Raw genomic sequence first — 19,784 nt, 5'->3', positions numbered from 1 at the left:
ATGTTACTTCTTCCAGAAAACCTTTAAACTTCTAAAGAGGTGCCCCCATAGCTGGCTCCCAGTAAACTTTTTGGAGCTGCTTTTGTAATGATCTGTGTCCTCTCCTAGAACAAAGAAGGTACAGGCCAACACTATCTTACTCCCTACTAATCCCCAGACCCAGTGCTATATGCCTAGCATACAGTCAGCACATACTGCATGTTTATCTGCTGAATGAATGAACGAACTGATTCCACTGTTTAGTTACTACAAATGTCATCCAGATGGCTCACTAAAATCGGAATTTCTTCTAGTTAAACCTAAGCCCATTTTGCTGCTTCATCATTTGGAGGACTTTAATTTTTTTTTTTTTTTAAGAAAATGAATATCCTCTCCTGTCTATTGGCCCAATCAGTATCACTTACATTAATTTCACAATAGACAATTTTGTAAAAACTCACCTTTAAAAAAAGAAAGATTTAAAATGTTTTTGTCTAAAAATGCAATAAATATAAACTAAAAGATGGGACCACCAAAAAAAATTGCAAACAGAAAATAAGAACATACTGTTCTCTCAATTCTTTATAGTGAAGAAGCTTCCAGAGTCTTCAGCTGTTCCTCCTATGGTCTTACCCAAAAGGAAAGTAAAATTTCCATTATTTGCATCTACCAAAACACATTCTTATTGACCCCCTACCCTCACCTGATCTCCAATTAGTAAACTGCTTGTGGGCTTCCCTGGTGGCTCAGAGGTTAAAGCATCTGCCTCCAATACAGGAGACCCAGGTTCGATCCCTGGGTAGGGAAGATCCCCTGGAGAAGGAAATGGCAACCCACTCCAGTATTCTTGCCTGGAGAATCCCATGGACAGAGAAGCCTGTAAGGCTTCAGTCCACAGGGTTGCAGAGAGTCGGACACGACTGAGCGACTTCACTATACTGCTTGTAGTTCTCATTGCATAGCAACATAGAGAAGTTTCAAGTTTTGCTTGTTTTTTCCTGATCTATTTTGAATGCACAAACACAGAAGTAGCCTAAAATAGAATCTCCATTTAACTGTCAAAATTACATGTAAATATTTAGTACAGAAATCACTGGGAAGTTTTAACACTATTATAAACCAAGTCCTGATACTAAGAATAGCTATCTGGCTAAAAAGCCTGCGTGTATAACCCACTGCCTTCTTCCAAGACTAGCCTGATCCCAGCCCAGTGCTTCCCAAAATGCATGAGCTTAAGAATCAACTTAATTTGTTAAAAACAAAAATATATTTCCCCAACTTCTTTTCTTAGATATTTTCACTGAATGGGTCTGGAGGGAAGCCCTAGGCTCTATTTTTAACAAGCACATCCAATTGATTCTTATGTCCCATGGATATTGTCATGACGAAAATATGGTAGAAATAGACCTTTCGCTTTCACTAACATTTGCGGAAGTCTCGGACATATAAGCTCTTGGCCAGGTACTGCAAACTGTCTTAAAATCACCCTCATCAGGAGCTTTGGCAGAAGTCTGGAGTTAGAACACGTGGATTCAGTTTCTTCTGTCATTTACTAGCTGTGTAACACTCCTTACAGTCTCTGCAGCTCCCTCTGGTCTTGGCATAGGACATGGTTATGGAAATCATCTGAGAAAACTTGCAAAAGCAATTTGTAAATTAAGATGTCATCATTATGGTAAAATTTCATTAATCCAGCCTCCTCTAATTCAGAATGTGTGAACATCATTCTCTAACCTGCTGTGGGTTGGTTTTTTTCCCCTTATCTATAAGGAGATCATCCCCTCCTTTCTCAAGACAGGCAAAGATAGCTATTGGAACACGTAGATAAGCAGCTGCTCCCTGTTCCACAGCAAAATTATTAGACTGAATGTGCAAAATTAGGGGAACTTGTTTACTTTATTAGCTCCGTTGATGTGACAAGATGGGAGTTTCAGTGATCATTAAAGCAAGCTTGGCAACATTTCCACTGGAAGTGAGCTTGGAAGTGAGCACTTACCACCAGGCATTACAGTGAAATCAATCTGGAGAATCAGGGGTTTTTTTTTTAAACATACCAGGAGGGTTAAGGGAACTTTAAAAACTAGAATTTAAATTTCTAAAGGAGACTGTACGTACCCTTTCCTGGTCATCTTGAGAAGCGTATCCTAAAACCTATATAATATTTCCTTGGCAATTTAGTGTCATCAACGTTATCTGGAGTTAAGGCTAGAGGTGCAGCCGAGGCTATAGATAAGACATACTGGATCGATCCACTTGGCCTGAAGCACCATATATAATGAGGAAGTCCCCCAATCTTAATGTCCATGTAGGCATGTACCAAGAACAGGAAATAGTGGTATCCTCGGGGCTACAGAGAAGTGGCATTTCTTCAGAATTCAGGCTCTTGTACAGAGAAGGCTTTACACCCCACACCAGCGGTTGAAATGTGCGACGGAGTTCAGTCTTGCCAATGTCCTTGCTGTTTCCACTCATCGCCTCTGCTGGCCCTCCTTACTAGTCTTCCTCTCCTAATTCATCCCTCACAAATCTATTCTGCCGTCAGAGTCTGCTGCGCATCACTCCTACCACTGTTCTTTTAAATACTTTTTTGTTTGTTTTTTGGCTGCTGGGCATGTCAGATCTTAGTTTCCTGACCAAGAATCAAACCTGCGCCCCCTGCAGTGGAGCCTTATACCACTGGACCACTAGGAAGCCCCACTCCTACCACTGCTTTTAATCAACCCACCACTGATGCATCCCCCATTTTCTGCTCTTTGCCACTGATCCTCTTGCCTAGATATTCTCTATCATGTTCCCTGAAAAACCCATAAAAACACACAAAAGGTTACATCATCATCTCACCTCTTCCAGCTTCCTTCCCTAATAGTTCAACTGAAGAGGTCCTTCCAGTTCTGTCATTCTCTCACTAGTCTCTTATGATTTTTCAGTTTTCTCAGGCTCCTCAGAAAATGGCCAACTTAACTTCTGTAGATGATCAACCAACTGCAGGATTCATTTCTTTCCATGAAGGAAAAAAATGCATATACTCAATGCTCTGTGGTTAACTTTCTACCAGTTATACACTGACCACTCAATGCCTTTACTACCAAAGAGATATTCCACAAAATTCAGTCCAATGTCCCCCAAAAGGTCTGAAGGCTCTAGAAGGTGTGGGTTCATTTTATCAGGCCTTTGAAATAACAAAACTACATTTTGGTCAATACATCCTAGAATTCAATTTTTTTCACTAATTCATCTCAGCTTTACCAATTAGCAAACTTTACTAAAATCTTCATTGGGAAAGAATCTCTTATGAAAAGAAAGTCTACTTGTAGCAATTTTTAAAGACTTGAGGGGTCTTTCCTGGTGATCCAGTGATTGGAACTTGAGGGCCTGGGTTCAATCCCTGGTTGGGGAACTAAGATCCCACAAGCCAGGTGGTGCAGACAAAAGGAGGTAAAAAAAAAAAAAACTTAGGTTTAAATGATAACTATATTACCAAATTTTTATTAATACTGAAATGTTTATTAAATCTGGCAGAGTGGTTGGTTTTATAACACATGTATGAAAAAAGATTAGCTTATTACCTATGCTACACAGGATGGGCTTCCCCGGTGGGTCAGTGGTAACGAATCCACCTGCCAATGCAGGAGATGCAAGTTCGATCCCTGAACCGGAAAGATCGCCTGCAGAAGGAAATGGCAGCCCATTCCAGTACTCTTGCCTGAAAAATTTCACGGACAGAGGAGCCTGGCGGGGTACAGACCATGGGGTCGCAACAATCCGACATGATTTATCAACTGAGTGCCACACACACACACAAAGCCACCTTTTTGCTCTCACTGCATTTCACACTTTCAAAACTGTTATCCCAGCTCTGCTGCAATAATTCAATAACCCATCTTTGTCTAGTCAGCCTTGGTTTAATTTCAACCAGCTTTTAAGGCATCACTTCAGGTTTTAAAACAAAGAGAAAAAAAGGTGTACAAATTATTTTGCAAAATATAACCCGCAAAATGGAAAACATCCCATCCCCGTCGAAATACAATTCAAAGAAAAGAAAATATATTCATTCGCTATATATAATTTATTGGACACTCTTGACAGGTCTATAGTTAAGAACAAAGTCATGCGTGCAGGCACAGGTGCACACACATACACACCAACAACTAAAAAGTTAAAGTGTGGAAAAGCCCACAAGAAAGGGTAAAACAAGAGCTACCAGAATTCCAAAAGTACAGGATGGCGTCCATCTGGGCAGCTGCACAGAAACATTCAAAATCTGGACTCAGAAAAGTAGGTAGAACTTCATGAACAGGAGAAGTAAGGGACAGTGAACCACAGAAGAAAGATCACTCCAGGCAGAGAACAACGTTCAACAACCACTGAAACTACTGGAGTCTCCGCTCGAATAAAAGGACACAGACGCAGACAGAAGCGGGCCCGCACAGGCGTGTCTGGGACACAGAAAGTCACTCTGGGCAGTCTGATCCCAGGGTCTCTACCATGAGAACATCTCCCTGAGCCTATAGTCTATATTTTGTTTTTAGACTAAATAATCTCACTTTTAGAGGTGGGGAGACCACTGATAGCTCTTAGATTTATAACTAAAAGAGAATGTAGAGAGAGAAGAGAATCCCCCACAAAAAAAATATGTTATCCCTCAAAAATCCTGGAGTACCTGAATATTTTCATTCGTTCAATAACTAAGTGTTAGTGTTCACGTGCAGGCTCTGATCTAGGTGCTGGAGATACAAACGTGAACAAACAAGATCTCTGTCTTCATGGTGCTGCCACTCTAACGGGAGGAGACAAACAAGAAACATCAAAAATGAACATCTACAGGATGGGGGATGGTGACAAACGCTATGACGGCCAACGCGGTCAGAAGAGGGCTGAAGGAGATTGGATTGTTGGTTTAAAGGTAGAAGGAAAGGTTTTGTTGAGAAGGTGATATCTGAGTAACCACTAGAAGGAAGGAAGAAGGCTTAGTCAAATGGACATCTGGGGAAGAGCATTCAAGAAGAGAGGGATAACCAAAGGTCAAGGCAGCAAGGCCAAGCATGTTTAAGGAATCGAGTTCAAGGAGCAAGAGGGTGCAGCTGGAAGGGAGGGAGGGAGAGGGAGACAAACCATGGGCAGAGGGGAGACGTAAATAAGGCAGGAGGCAGGTGGTCAAAAGCCTTGTCAGCCACAGGGAGGAGTTTGCGTTTTCATCTGAAGGTACTGGAGGGATCTGGGCAAAGGATCACATGATCTGACTAGAGCTTTTCAGGTTCGCTGGCTGCTCTTTAAGATACAATTATAGGGGAAGCAAGATGGAATCAGCGACAGGAGGCTGTTATTATACGAAGGCAAGAGATTTCGGTAGCTTACACCAGAGTGATAGAAGAAACTGGATTCTGGGTATTTTGAAGTTAAAGTCAACAAGGTCTCCTTACAGACTGTACATGGGTGCCAGAAGAAGAGTTGATGACCTCAGGTTTTTACAAATGTCATTGAAAAGTTGAATAGAACCAGATTTTTCTAAGTCCATCATAGCTTAGGTTCACTAATGGGAACCATATATTGGTAAACCAAGATTTTGGTAAATCTTTCCATAAAGCAAGGAATTCTCCTGCAGGAGCATGAATCACCTTGTAACTGATCTATTCACAGTTTCAGATGTCCAACAGTTTATCTGCTGAGTGAACTACAGTACTTCGTGGTTTCAACAATCACCTTTTATCAAATAAGAACAATGTGTACAAATAAAGATGCCTTAAATACGTGTTCCTTGATACCCATAATAACACACAAAAGGTTACAAGAGACCCTCATTATCATCTTATTGTCATAATAATCCCAAAAAGTTATTGGCCCTGTTTAATAGATGAAGGAAGTTATGCTCAGAGGTTAGCAATCTTTGCCCAAACAGCTTAGCAAGTAGCAGAGCTCACAGTGCACTGAACCCAAAGCCAAACTTCCCCTCAGCGCTACTGTTACCCACTGTCACACTCTTGAGAGGCAGTAATGGCTCAAAATCTGTTGTTGTTTTTTTAAGACTTTCCTCTTTTCTTGCCTTTCCTCTTTTCCCGCAATGACGACATCATTTAACTAGAAATAACTTCACTTAACAGCAGTAAGGATAACTTTTCAGAAACTGGATAGTCTCCCTGGAACAGGCAGTTAGATTGAGCAAACGCATTGTTTCACCAGACAAAATCAATAACAAAACAAAGCATTCCCTCTGAGACTGACCTGAGGTAGGCTTCTCAACTATCACGTTTCAGTTCTATGGAGTGACCTCGAGAAAGCAATGACCTGGTTTCCAGATTCATTCAACAACCTTATCATCCGGTCCCTGATTAAGAGTAGCACTTCCCACACCACAGTGATTAGATTTCCCCTGGGGAGAAATAGTCTTTGAAAGATGATAACCAGAAAGTGCACAGAAATGGCCTCCCTGACTATAAAGTATGGTTTTGCATTTTTAAAGGCAATTTTAACGGAGATTATCTGAATAATTTGCATCAATCTATCTCTGTGGCAATACAACAGCTTTGGAAAGATCACAGAAGCAAAAATTTCTGTTTAAATGTTGCAACTCAGGGATGTCCCCAGTGGTTCAGTGACTAAGACTCCAAGCTTCCAATGCAGGGGGCCCAGGTTCGATCCCTGGTTAGGAAAGTAGATCCCACATGCAGCAACAGACAGTTTGCATGCAACTGAAGATCCTACGTGCCACAACTAAGGCCTGTACAGCCAAATAAATAAAAAATAAAATTGCAACTCAACATTACCCTTCTGCTTAAAATCCCCACAACTGTTTTCCATGTTCTTAAGCTGCCCTGGTCCCTGGCCCCTTCACCCTGCTCCACTCCCATCTTAAATCAGACCTACGCTTTTTTGGCTCCAGGCACTCAGGTCTTATTTTATGGGGACCCTGCTCTTTCTCAACTCAGGAGCCTAGCACCTGCTGATCCCCTTGCTCTGTCTGCTACTCTTCACTTCCCTTCAGATCTCAGGTCAGACATCACGCTGACCTTCCTGCACAAGTTGCCACAGAACCGAGTGCGTCTGCTTTGCCACCACTTAACAGGGCAGTTTGTTCTTCATTCCTGCTGGCCATCCCCCTGTTCCCTGGCCAGAACTCAAGAGGATTTGGGCAGTGGATGGACAAATGAATAGTGTTGGATCACACTCTCCACCCACCCTCCCTGCCTTAATCACCATCTATTCCAGCAGGCGGGCTCCCCTGGTGGCTCAGAGGTGAAAGCGTCTGCCTCCAATGCGGGAGACCCGGGTTTGATCCCCGGGTCGGGAAGATCCCCTGGAGAAGGAAACGGTAACCCACTCCAGTATTCTTGCCTGGAGAATCCCATGGACGGAGAAGCCTGGTAGGCTACAGTCCACGGGGTCGCATAGAGTCGGACACGACTGAGCGACGGAACGGAACGGATTCCAGAAGGCAGAGATACAAATTGCTATTTCAGTATTTTTATTTTCATGATAGATGAGCAGGAGAGAAATGGAATGAAGGATCTATGCTACAGACTGAATTCCTATGTTGCTGCTGCTGCTGCTGCTGCTAAGTCACTTCAGTCGTGTCCGACTCTGTGTGACCTCATAGACGGCAGCCCACCAGGCTCCCCCATCCCTGGGATTCTCCAGGCAAGAACACTAGAGTGGGTTGCCATTTCCTTCTCCAATGTGTGAAAGTGAAAAGTGAAAGTGAAGTTGCTCAGTCGAGTCCGACCCTTAGCGACCCCACGTACTGCAGCCTACCAGGCTCCTCCATCCATGGAATTTTCTAGGCAAGAGTACTGGAGTGGCTTGCCATTGCCTTCTCCGGAATTCCTATGTTAGGGACAAAATATATATGTTGAAATCCTAACCCCTGAATGTGATGGTATTGGGGGTGGAGGTCTTTGGGAGGTAATTAGGTCATGAGGGTGGAGCCCTAACAAATACTCTCCGTGCCCTTACAAGACACCCCAGAGAGTTCCCTGGCCCCTTCTGTCATGGAAAGATAGAGCAAGAAGACAGCTATCTATAAACCAGGAAGCAGTTCCTCACCAGACACATGCCAGTACCTTGATCTGACTTCCCAGCCTTCAGAATTGAGTGAAATGTTCGTTGTTTAAGCCACTGAGTCTACAGTATTTTGGTATAGCAGCCCAAAGACACACTATTAAATTTCTTTTAACTCTTCCTTTACCTACAAATGAGTTTAAAGACAATGGAATTGACTTCTTCAAATCCACTTACCTATATATTCTATTCACTCAATTTTTCAATAATTTTTTTTTTCTGAAACCGAAAGAAATAAATTTCCTCAACCAACAAAAATAAACAGAAAATTAGTTTTGAAGCTCAACACTCTCAACTGCAGTAGCAAAGGTAATCTCAGTTTTCTGAAGATGGAGTCAGCCAGCTATTAATTTTTTCTTACTAAGCCTTATATTGTCAATTAGCCAAAGTGATAGGTACATAATGCTGCTAAGGTTAACAGTATTACTAGTTCAGTTCAGTTCAGTTGCTCAGTTGTTTCCGACCCCATAGACTCCCACCAGGCTCCCCCGTCCCTGGGATTCTCCAGGCAAGAATACTGGAGTGGGTTGCCATACAGAGGAGGAGCTAGACTCCAAGTCTAGTCTCTGAGGTCTCACGTTTGACCCTTTTAGGAAACTTAATAGTGCACAGAAAGGAAGAACAAGGGGAAAAAAAAAAAAACATGACGCAGGAGACAATGGAGGCTGGTTTAAGGTTGGAGGAAACAGCTCAGAGTACAGAGGCTGAATTTCTAATTCCAGGAAACCATCCTCTCTGGTTTTTCCTCCAAATAATACTAGGGCATGCTTTTAGGTCCCATCCTCCAGCTGCACCTGCCATCCTTACATAGCTCGAGCCCAAGTGCTTTAAGGTTGCCCCTGAGCTTCCTGGAGGGCTTAGCAGGTAAAGAATCTGCCTGCAATGTAAGAGACACAGGAGGTGTATTTTCAGTCCCTGGGTCGGGAAGATTCCCTGGAGAAGGAAATGGCAACTCACTCTAGTATGCGTGCCCGAAAAATCCCATGGACAGAGGAGTCTGGCAGGCTACAGTCCATGGGGTGGCAAAGAGGCGGACACAGCTGAGCACACAGCACACTGCCAACTCCAATCTGGAGACTTTGTCCTATTTAGGTTACAGACTTCCTTTTCAGAGCTGAAATGCAGAATGAATAAATATTCTTAAGAACTTTTATGACCAAGTTCATCTGTTTCTCTGCCTTCTACCACCTGCCCTGCTCTAAAAACAAACAAACAAACAAACAAAAATATCCAGCACTACTTTCATTTTCACTCTGGTCAAAGAGTGAGGTTTATCACTCTAGCATTCTCAAATGGGTTTAGTGACTCTCTGGAGGTTCAGCTTGCTAAGTGTAATAAACTCCCTGTTGACATTCAGGAAACTGATAGACCCGGTCACCGTTGTTAGCCATCTTCTTTCATTACTTGCTACAGAGATCTTCAAACAACTTGAAACTCTACTTTCACAGGACTCTTTGTTCTTAGAAGGAATACAGAAAGTATCAAATGACAGAGGCAGGCAAGAGAGACTTACCTACTAAACTGGCTAAACTCACCCGCTAGAAACCTAGCAAAATCAGAGTAATGTACTTGCGTGGGACTGTAACTGGAGAGGATGAAGGAAGGGATGACCCAGCTCTTGATTAGGAGACGAAGGAAATAAGTTGCTGAGGATGGGCCAGGTAATGGGCGGTCTCAAAAACCCCCTAGACTAAGGAATCTATGGTCTGGAGTACTTTTATGGACTGCAAAGTCCAACTGTATTTCAGGGATTTTCCAAGCTTTTAAGTTTAGAAGAACTGATATCTGATCAATGCGCCAGTTACTGTGGGAAAAAAACAAAAAAGGAGGACCCACAGTCCCTGCTTCTCAGATTCTAAAATCTAAGGGCAGCGGGGGTGCGGGGAAGGGGGTTAGGAATTAAACATACTCACATGCAGAGACTTAAGCATGAAAAGTATAAAAATATACCACCAACTCAACACACATTATTATATAATACTTAAAATAATTGGTTAAGGAGAGGAAGATGTTAAACAAACGTCAATATTAGAAAGCAGACAATGCTTCCCTAATGACACGGAGACCCCCTAAAACCAAACTCCCTTATTGAGTTTATAATTAATCTCTTTATCCAAAACTTTATTTCTTTTCTGGTCCCTTCTACCTCAATCCTGTGCTAACTAAACACCAATCAACCAGAGTCAGAAGACTACAATCGCTATTGTTAACATCATTAATATACTGAAACTGCTGTTGTCAATATCATTAAGGAACAAACTCAAGTTCCTCCAGGGCAAGGAGAGCTCACAGACTCTTGTGCCAAGGACCACGTGGCCTGAGAACTGTAAACCAGACACCCTGACTCCCGAAACTATGATTAGTAAGTGTCATGGAAATGTCACTAGATGATGATTAATCACGCCTCTTTTTAAAAGAAACCAAAAACAGAAAAACTCTAAACACAAAGTCAGAGTGGATCTGTGACTTGTCTCCCATACCCGTCTGCTGCTTGCTTACTGAGTTGCTTCAGTCGCCTCCAATTCTTCGTGACTCTATGGACTGAAGCCTGCTGGACTCCTCTGTCCATGGGATTCTCCAGGCAAGAATACTGGAGTGGGTTGCTATGCCCTCCTCCAGGGGATCTTCCCGACCCAGGGATCAAACCCACATCTCTTACGCCTCCTGCATTGGCAGGCAGTTTCCTTTCTGCCAGCACTGCATGAGAAGCCCCAGATAAACCTTTATTGTGCTGCAAACACCAGCTGTCAGTTTGGCTTTCAGGGCCACAGGCACAGGAGCCCTGGCATGGTTACCCTAATACTCGGTTGAACAAATTACCTGTTTTTAATTACAACTTAACCCTAATTACTCAAGTATCATCTCTGCGGCTTTGTTTTCCAAGTCATTTTAGTTTTTGTTTTCCAAAGACTCCCTGAATTTGGAGAGATAAAGGACGAAGTATTTTAAGATTCAGGCCACCACATGTAAGTAATGTTACAAATAACAACTTGTTCATTTCTTCTACTTTTAAATTTCCCAACAAGTAAACTGGATAACATTTCACTTTATGATCCTCTCTGCTAGATTATCAGTGTTCGAGCTCAAATTTCATTTCTAAATCTTTTAAACACTGCCCTTAATTTATCAAAATCCTTCCTCTGAGGTCAAATCTTTTCAATATAAATATTACTCATGAAATGACAAGGTCACAACACTTGGCTTTTACTATGGATTATTATATAGATGACTTAGATCATTTAAGTTACCAGCCACTGTCGTCAATTTTATATAGTTAAAAAAATTATTACCATAAGTCTTTAATTACAAACTATAAAACTTATTCATCTTCATATATGATTTTTTGTAAGACACTGGAGTCTTATTCCACTATTTCAAAAGTCAACAAGTTTTCCAAACCAGACAACCAAGAACTCAGGCTTATCAACAGTGAAATTATAATCTTGATTATAACAATGTTGAGCACGTCACTTGCTTTTTCAATAATGAAAAAACAGTAAGTTTTTAAAATATTTTTATGTTAATAGATGCTGATTCATTCCTACTTGAGATGTTTTTTGTTGAAGTTCCAAAAGGTTAATTTATGTTTTTCCTACTAAGTTGCTGAAATGTTTCTAAGTGAATAAAGTTAAGAATATGGAGTAACATTATTTATATACCTTATTTGGGCCTAGCCTGAAAGCAACCCTTAACCAGCCCAAAATTCAATAAAATGCTCTATGAATTGTATATAAAACCAATCATAATTTAAAAAATCAGTTATAAAACAGCAGAATGTATAATCGGAGAATGACATATCACTTGGTTTTTAAAAAAAAAAAAGCTAATAGAAACAAAACATAGGGAAAGAAAATCAACAAAGGCAGAAATGGAAAAAACAAAACTTTCCTGTGGAATTTTCCCAGCTTCTCTAATCTGACCTTTCCCTTACATCTTCAGAATTCTTGCCTAGAGAGAATTGTACACCAGACACCGTAACTATGATTAGGTTTGTTTAGCTCACTCTCCGGAGAAGGCACTGGCAAGCCACTCCAGTACTCTTGCCGAGAAAATCCCATGGACGGAGGAGCCTGGTAGGCTGCAGTCCATGGGGTCGCTATGAGTCAGACATGACTGAGCGACTTCACTTTCACTTTGCACTTTCACACATTGGAGAAGGAAATGGCAACCCACTCCAGTGTTCTTGCCTGGAGAATCCCAGGGATGGAGGAGCCTGGTGGGCTGCCGTCTATGGGGTCGCACAGAGTCGGACACGACTGAAGTGACTTAGCAGCAGCAGTGGGAATTCACTCTCTGTGGGAATACTCTTTCCTGCAAATCTCCTGCAGAAGGCATTTCTGACTTCTACATGAAGAGTTACCATCTTGAAGAAACAATAATTCTTGCCAGTCATTAGGACTCCAGGACAGATTAGCCAAGAATTTAAAAAAAAAAAGGCTTTGGTAAATTATATGAAATAGGCCGAATCCAAGGTTCCAAAGACCAGAAAGACTTATGAAATTCTGTCCTTTCTCCACCCTCGCCCCCCAAAAGGCAACAGAATGCTTTTCATCCTGAGCACAGGGCCTGTATTCAAGTCAAAGACTTTTTGTTTCAAAAACTCTCATAAGAGGTAGCCTGTGACTGAGGAAGCAACCAGCAAGATAACTAACTCCCTGGACCCGAATGGCTTAAAAGGCACAAGCCCCAGAGAGTTGAGGCCAGATTCCTCCTGCACCCAAGTGGCACTTTAGATTCGCTGAGTTAAGCCAGCAGTATGTTTAGTATTTAAAAACTCTACTACATGTCTAAGCAAGCCAGGCGATGGCATGGGGGACAAGCGGGTACGCAAGGCGCAGGAGCCTCAGAAAGGAGGAGAGGGGAGCTGGGGACGCGAAGGCCAAGCGCCGGGCCCGTAACGGGTCAGCGCGAGCCAGGCCAGGCCCAGAGCCGCGCGAGCCGCAGCAGGAGTCAGGCGGAGGGCGGCGCGGGATTCGACTCACCTGCCCATTCACCGAGCCTCGGTCCGACCGCCGACTCGTTACCCAAACCCCAGACCCGAACGGCCGTGAAGAGCAAGCACGAGATACGCAGGGCCAGGTAGGCCACGGTGCCCGCGCCCACCCAGTACAGGAAGCCGGTGGCAGGCAAAACGGTCTCCATGGCTTTCAACCAGGCCTCACTACCTTCGTGAATGAAAAACCACGAATGAATGAATCCAGGAAGAGGCGCCGGCGGTGACGGTGAGGACGACAGTAATAGGCGCTGGCCCCTCGCCACCAGCAAGCCGCTTTGAGCCTAAGCCCCGCCCACAGGGCCACGTCCGTGCCGCCATTGGTGACCTATCGTTCGCTCTGCGAGCAGCGCGCCAGTCATTGGCTGACTCTAGCTCCACTGCCCCGCCCACGACCTCCTCTTCTCCCACCCGACCGCGTATCCGTTCTAAGACTGCTGATCGCTGATTGCCAATCAAACTTCAGCCTCGCCCAACGCGTCACCACGCCCCCAGAATTCCTCCGTCGGGTGCGGGGTGGGGAGGACTTCTCGCCCCACCAAATCGCCCACGTCTCTCATTGGCTGGAGGAGTCCTCGCGACTACTGGAGGTTGCTCCGATTGGCCAATCAGACCCAGTCTGGGTTGAGCTCGGGTTTGAGGACTGAATGGAACGAGAGACGCCGCTCGTGAATGACAAGATTGTAGTAGTAGGTTGACGCGGAGCCGTGGTTTTATTTTCACATCTTTAGTAAACAACTCGGTATCATTGTCAAATGTGCTGTCGTTGTTCCCGGAAGCTTTTCCGAATAAACGCTTGCCTCTCCTCTTTCCGTGCGTCCGCACGACACAGAGCTGCAGTTACACAGCCGTGTGTGAGGGGCCTTCTAAATGCCAGGCCTCCGTCCCGCGCCCAACATTAAACCACAAAGTTCCCAGGGTTCTGGATGAAGCTCAAGGCAAATAAACGTCTTGGAGTCGAATGATCGTAATACACAATGGCATGAGAACCATAAAATGAATGAAAATATTATGGGAACATGGATTGATGAACAATGAGATGGGGGGAAATGCTCCATGTTTTAACAGGATTTGAAGGACTGTTGAGATTTTTTTTTACGTTCTTTTTGTATTTCCGGGGGAGGGGGCGGGTGGGGAAGACAGATGGGAGGGAGTGGGGAGGGCGTAAAAAAAGTGTGCAGTCTAAGGAGGGGTACGAAAACCACCTCGGTGAAGTTACAGAGTAGAACTACAAAGTTTTAAGAAATTGTGTGATGCTGTCCAGTGATTCACGTGCATTTTTGTTTCCTTTTCTGTCAGGGATTTGGAAATCATATAAGCTACCTGAAGTGTTTTCTGATCCAGTGCGTGCCAAGTCCCTTCAGTGGCCTCTTTGGATCCTATGTATTGTAGCCCTCCAGACTCCTCTGTCCATGGGATTCTCCAGGCAAGAATACTGGAGTAGGTTGCCATGCCCTCCTGAGATCTTCCTGACCAAGGGATTGAATCCACGTCTATTTTATCTCTTAACCAGTAGGGGCTGCTGATTGAAGACTTGAGAGTTTCTTAAAAGACAGGGACTTAAGCTTAATAATTCTAAAGGTCAACAGTTCAACATATCCGGAAGCTAAAGTCATCATTTTGTAATATTTAGGAACCTTATTGCTCCCTAAAACACCTCCTCCTCTTGTATGATTAATTAGATATAATCTTGCACTGGATTATATATTATTTCTTCACTCCCTCTTACAGGATTAATTACTGTTCTTCATAAACTGTCAGTTGCCCAACAGAGTGTGAGATAAGCTGGCATCATATTTTATTTTAATTGAATCTGATAACTTTGGTTGGAGATGCCTGTCCAGTTCAGCTGAAGTCTCACCACTCTCTCCTTCAAACTTACCTTCCTCGTCTTTCTCTCTTGTCAAAACCTTTACCTACAGAATAGCCCCAGATTTATATATCCCAATCATCATTGCTCACCAACAAAGGGCCCTCCACATATTCAATTCCATCCTTCTTAGAATAGGGTAGAAGGAGGGGAAGAGAGTTATATAAGCTAAAAATACATATCTTGCTGCATTTATATATGTATATATTTTATGCATATATAACTTACAGTATAATTTATGATTATTGGGACTACTATACTATGAATCTGTAGGACACAGAACAGTACCTGGAACTTAGAGATACTCAATTATCTAACAGATAAGTAGAGGTAAACATTCATTCATTCAACAAACACTATTCTGGGAATTCCCTGGCAGTCCAGTGTTTAGGATTGACCAGTTTGATCTCCTTGCAGTCCAAGGGACTCTCACGAGTCTTTTCCAGCACCACAGTTCAAAAGCATCAATTCTTCAGCGCTCAGCATTCTTTGTGGTCCAACTTTCACATTCGTACATGACTACTGGAAAAACCATAGCTTTGACTCTATGGACCTTTATACGCGAAGTGATATCTCTGCTTTTTAATATGATGACTAGGTTTGTCATAACTTACACAGATATACCCAACTGAATGCAGAGTTCTAGAGAACTGCAAGAAGAGATAAGTAGGTCTTCTTAAATGAACAATGCAAAGAAATAAAACAGTAGAATGGGAAAGACTAGAGATCTCTTGGAGCTTCCCTGGTGACTCAGCAGTGAAGAATCTGCCTGCAATGCAGGAGCCACAGGAGACTCAGGTTCGATCCCTGGGTAGGGAAGATCCCCTGGAGGAGGAAATGGCAACCCACTCCAGTATTCTCGCCTGGAAAATCCCATGGACAGAGAAACCTGGCAGGCTATAGTCCATGGGGTTGCAAAGAGTTGGACACGACTGAATCGACTTAGCACACATGCACGCAGAGATCTCTTAAAACTGGAGATATCAAGGTTTTCATGCAAGGAGATTTCATGCAAGGATGAGCACAATGAAGGACAGAAACAACAAGGACCTAACAGAAGAAGAAGAAATTAAGATGAGGTGGCAGGAATACAGAAAACAACTGTACAAAAGGTCTTAATGACCAAAAATACCATGATTGTGTGGTCACTCACCTAGAGCCAGACATCCTGCAGTGTAAACTCAAGTGGGCCTTAGGAAGCATTACTAAGAACAAAGCAGGTGGAGGTGATAGAATTCCAGTAGTGCTGTATAAAATCCTAAAAGATGATGCTATTAAAGTGCTGCACTTAATATGTCAGCAAATTTGGAAAACTCAGCAGTGGCCACAGGACTGGAAAAGCTCAGTCTTCATTCCAATCCCAAAGAAGATCAATGCCAAAGAAAGTTCAGACTCCCATACAATTGCACTCATGTCACATGCTAGAAAGGTTATGCTCTAAATCCTTCAATCTTGGCTTTAGCAGTACCTGAATTGAGAAATTCCAGAAACTGGGTTTAGAAAAGGCAGAGGAACCAGAGATTAAATTGCCAACATTCTTTAGATCATAGAGAAAGCAAGGGAATTCCAGAAAAAACATCTGCTTCATTGACCACACTAAAGCTTTTGACTGTGTGGATCACAACAAACAGTGGAAAATTCTTAAAGAAGTGGGAATACCAGAGCACCTTATCTGTTTCCTGAGAAATTTGTATGCAGGACAAGAAGCAATAGTTAGAACCAGACATGGAACAATACACTGGTTCAAAACTGGGAAAGGAGTATGTCAAGGCTGTATACTGTCACTGTATACAGTTAATTTAAATTATGCAAAGTATATATATATTCAGAGTACATCATTCAAAATGCCGGGCTGGATAAATCACAAGCTGTAAGACTCCCGGGAGAAATATCTGTAACCTCAGATATGCAGGTAACACCACTCTTATGGCAGAAAGCAAAGAGGGACTAAAGAGACTCCCAGGTAACACCACTCTTATGGCAGAAAGCAAAGAGGGACTAAAGAGACTCCTGATGAGTGTCAAAGAGGACAGTGAAAAAGCTGGCTTAAAACTCAACATTTAAAAACTAAGATCACAGCATTCAGTCCCATCACTTCATGGAAACTTGAAGGGGAAAGAGTGGAAGCAGTAACAGATTTTATTTTCTTGGGCTCCAAAATCACTGCAGATGGTGACTGCAGCCATGAATTTAAAAGACGCGTGTTCCCTTGCTCTTGCTGCCCTCTAAATGATGCAATGCCCTTGGGCTTAGCTCCCAGCTCTCTTTACTTCTCTACATTTAATGTAGTCTCTTGTTTTTTTGGGGAGGGAGAGGGTTATTTGTTTTTGTTTGATCTCGGATAAGCCTCACAGCTTGGGGCATAAACTGAACCTGGGCCACAGTGGTGAAAGCACTGAATACTAACCACTAAGCCACCAGGGAACTTCCATGGTCCCTTGTTAATAAATATCAACTGTAAGCAGATAACTTCCAAATGTCCCTGGACATTTATTAATATAAGTGTGTGTATATATATTTTTTTTCTTGGACTCCATATATATATATATATATATATATATATATATATATATATATATATATATCTTGGCTGCCCTGATGGCTCAGATGGTAAAGAATTGGCCTACAATACAGGAAACCTGGGTTTGATCCCTGGATCCAATCCCTGGGTCAGGAAGATTCCCTGGAGAATTGCCTGGAGAACTCCATGGAGGGCTACAGTCCATGGGGTCACAGAGTTGGACACAACTGAGCAACCAACACTTTCACCTGCATATATATAAATACACACACCCATATAATCTCCACCAGCCTATTCAACATCTCCACTCAGATGTACAATAAAAATAGACAACTCAAACTTACCGTGTTCAAGAATTCTACCCCCACCATCCACAAACACCTTCCTTCCCCTGTTAAAAGCACCATTATACACCCTCTTTCAAAAGCCCCAAATCTAAGGGTCAACCTTGATTTTGTTTTCCTTTCCATTGCATTCCCATATCCAATTCTTCAGCAAGTCTTTTTCATTCCACCTCCAAAATATAACTTGATAGACTACTTCCCCTGCTTCTACTACTGACCTAATCCAAATGACAAACATTCCTTAGCTGGAATATGGCAATACCCTCCTAACTTGTCTCCCTGAAGCCTGTCTTGGGGTTTGTTCTCCATGAAGCAACTAGAATTTCTTTTAAGCAAATCAGATACCATTCTTTTGCTTACATCCCTTCACGAACTTTATGTCACATTAAGAGGAAAACCGTCCAGTATTAGTTCATCCACCCAACCTCCCCGGCAGTGTCAACCAGGCTCTCCTACGTCCACTTGATCCCAGCCATACCTTTTGCAGTTTCTCAAATAAGTCGAGTTCATTCCAGTCTGGAACCTTTTACCTCCTGTTTCCTAAAACTCAGTCCTTGACATTATTTAGACTTTTTTCACCATATAGGGCTGGTTTTCACTGACTGTCCTACATAAATAAACCACATAGCCTTGTGTCCTTTGCGCTGTCACTGTTTATCCCATAGCGCTAGTTTCTTTACCTTGTAACACTCAATGTTTTCAGATTCTCTGACTATTTGATTTCTGTCATCTTCCCAGTAGAATGTAAGTTCTTGAGGCAGTGACCTTTTCCTGTTTAACGTCATATCTTCACCTCAGACGTGCATCTAAGAGCACCTGGCACTTAGTAGATGTTCAATAAACACCTGCTGAATGAGTGAATGATGAAGGGAGGAAAACAGTCTAGCAGGAGAAACAGACACCCAGCAAACTTCCAACTGATTATATAGTAAAAACTGTAATAAGCACAGATTAATTTGGCAAAGAGTGGAGTGGAGTAGAGAAGAGGAAAGAGCAACAAATACCTGTTAATGGTTTTGCTGTGGTTTTGAAGAACACATATATCCTAGCACCTCCCATAGCACCTGACATAAAATTAAATGCAGTTAAAATAATTTTTATTTTGGAATTTTGGATTTTTTTAATAAATAAGGACAAGTACTATAGAGACATACTTTCCATTGCTGTTAGAAATCACATTCAGTTCAGTTCAGTCGCTCAGTCGTGTCCGACTCTTTGCGACCCCATGAATCACAGCACGCCAGGCCTCCCTGTCCATCTCCAACTCCCGGAGTTCACTCAAACTCATGTCCATCGAGTTGGTGATGCCATCCAGCCATCTCATTCTCTGTCGTCCCCTTCCCCTCCCACCCCCAATCCTTCCCAGCATCAAAGTGTTTTCCAGTGAGTGTTATTTTAAATCAAGGAATATCGAAAATCGAAACCACCTCATTTTGGTCTCCATTCTTTCTCTGTCTCTGTAAAATCTGGGCATGACCCACACAGTTAACAGGAACAATTTTTATTAACAATGCACACATTTATTCTGATCACCTCAACTTCCTTTGCTGCTGCTGCTGCTAAGTCGCTTCAGTCGTGGCCGACTCTGTGTAACCCCATAGATGGCAGCCGACCAGGCTCCGCCGTCCCTGGGATTCTCCAGGCAAGAACACTGGAGTGGGTTGCCATTTCCTTCTCCAATGTGTGAAAGTGAAAAGTGAAAGTGAAGTTGCTCAGTCGTGTCCGACTAGTAGCGACCCCATGGACTGCAGCCCACCAGGCTCCTCTGTCCATGCGATTTTCTAGGCAAGAGTACTGGAGTGGCTTGCCATTGCCTTCTCCACAACTTCCTTTAAGGAATATTAATTATTCTATTGACTAAAAGTAAAAAATAGAGACTTCGCAGAGTGAAGCGGTACACGTCAGAGTTAAGCCCTTTCTAGTTCAGACGACTATACCCTTTGGGGACTGACCGACAATTATTTGCCCTTGGATAAACTTTGTGAACCACTAAAAACACTGATACATACAGGAACCTGTGGTGGT

At 42.8% G+C, this 19,784-nt stretch overlaps 1 protein-coding gene across 2 annotated transcripts in view; it reads right to left on the bottom strand.

The window, feature by feature from the left end:
• The window catches only part of HSD17B12 (hydroxysteroid 17-beta dehydrogenase 12), a 178,166-nt gene extending 164,865 nt beyond the window's left edge, over window positions 1-13,301 (bottom strand). For both annotated transcript variants that reach the window (XM_055423868.2, XM_088843264.1), the window contains exon 1: window positions 13,014-13,301. In XM_055423868.2, the coding sequence (XP_055279843.1) occupies window positions 13,014-13,173 (160 nt within the window). In that variant the 5' untranslated portion in view covers window positions 13,174-13,301. The remainder of the gene's footprint in view (window positions 1-13,013) is intronic.
• Between the last annotated feature and the right edge of the window lie 6,483 nt (window positions 13,302-19,784).

Source organism: Moschus berezovskii, chromosome 14, assembly GCF_049115385.1.
Source record: "Moschus berezovskii isolate FMDL1 chromosome 14, NW_MosBer_1.0, whole genome shotgun sequence".
Lineage (NCBI taxonomy): Eukaryota > Metazoa > Chordata > Mammalia > Artiodactyla > Moschidae > Moschus > Moschus berezovskii.
This window is presented reverse-complemented; position numbering and strand designations above follow the sequence as displayed.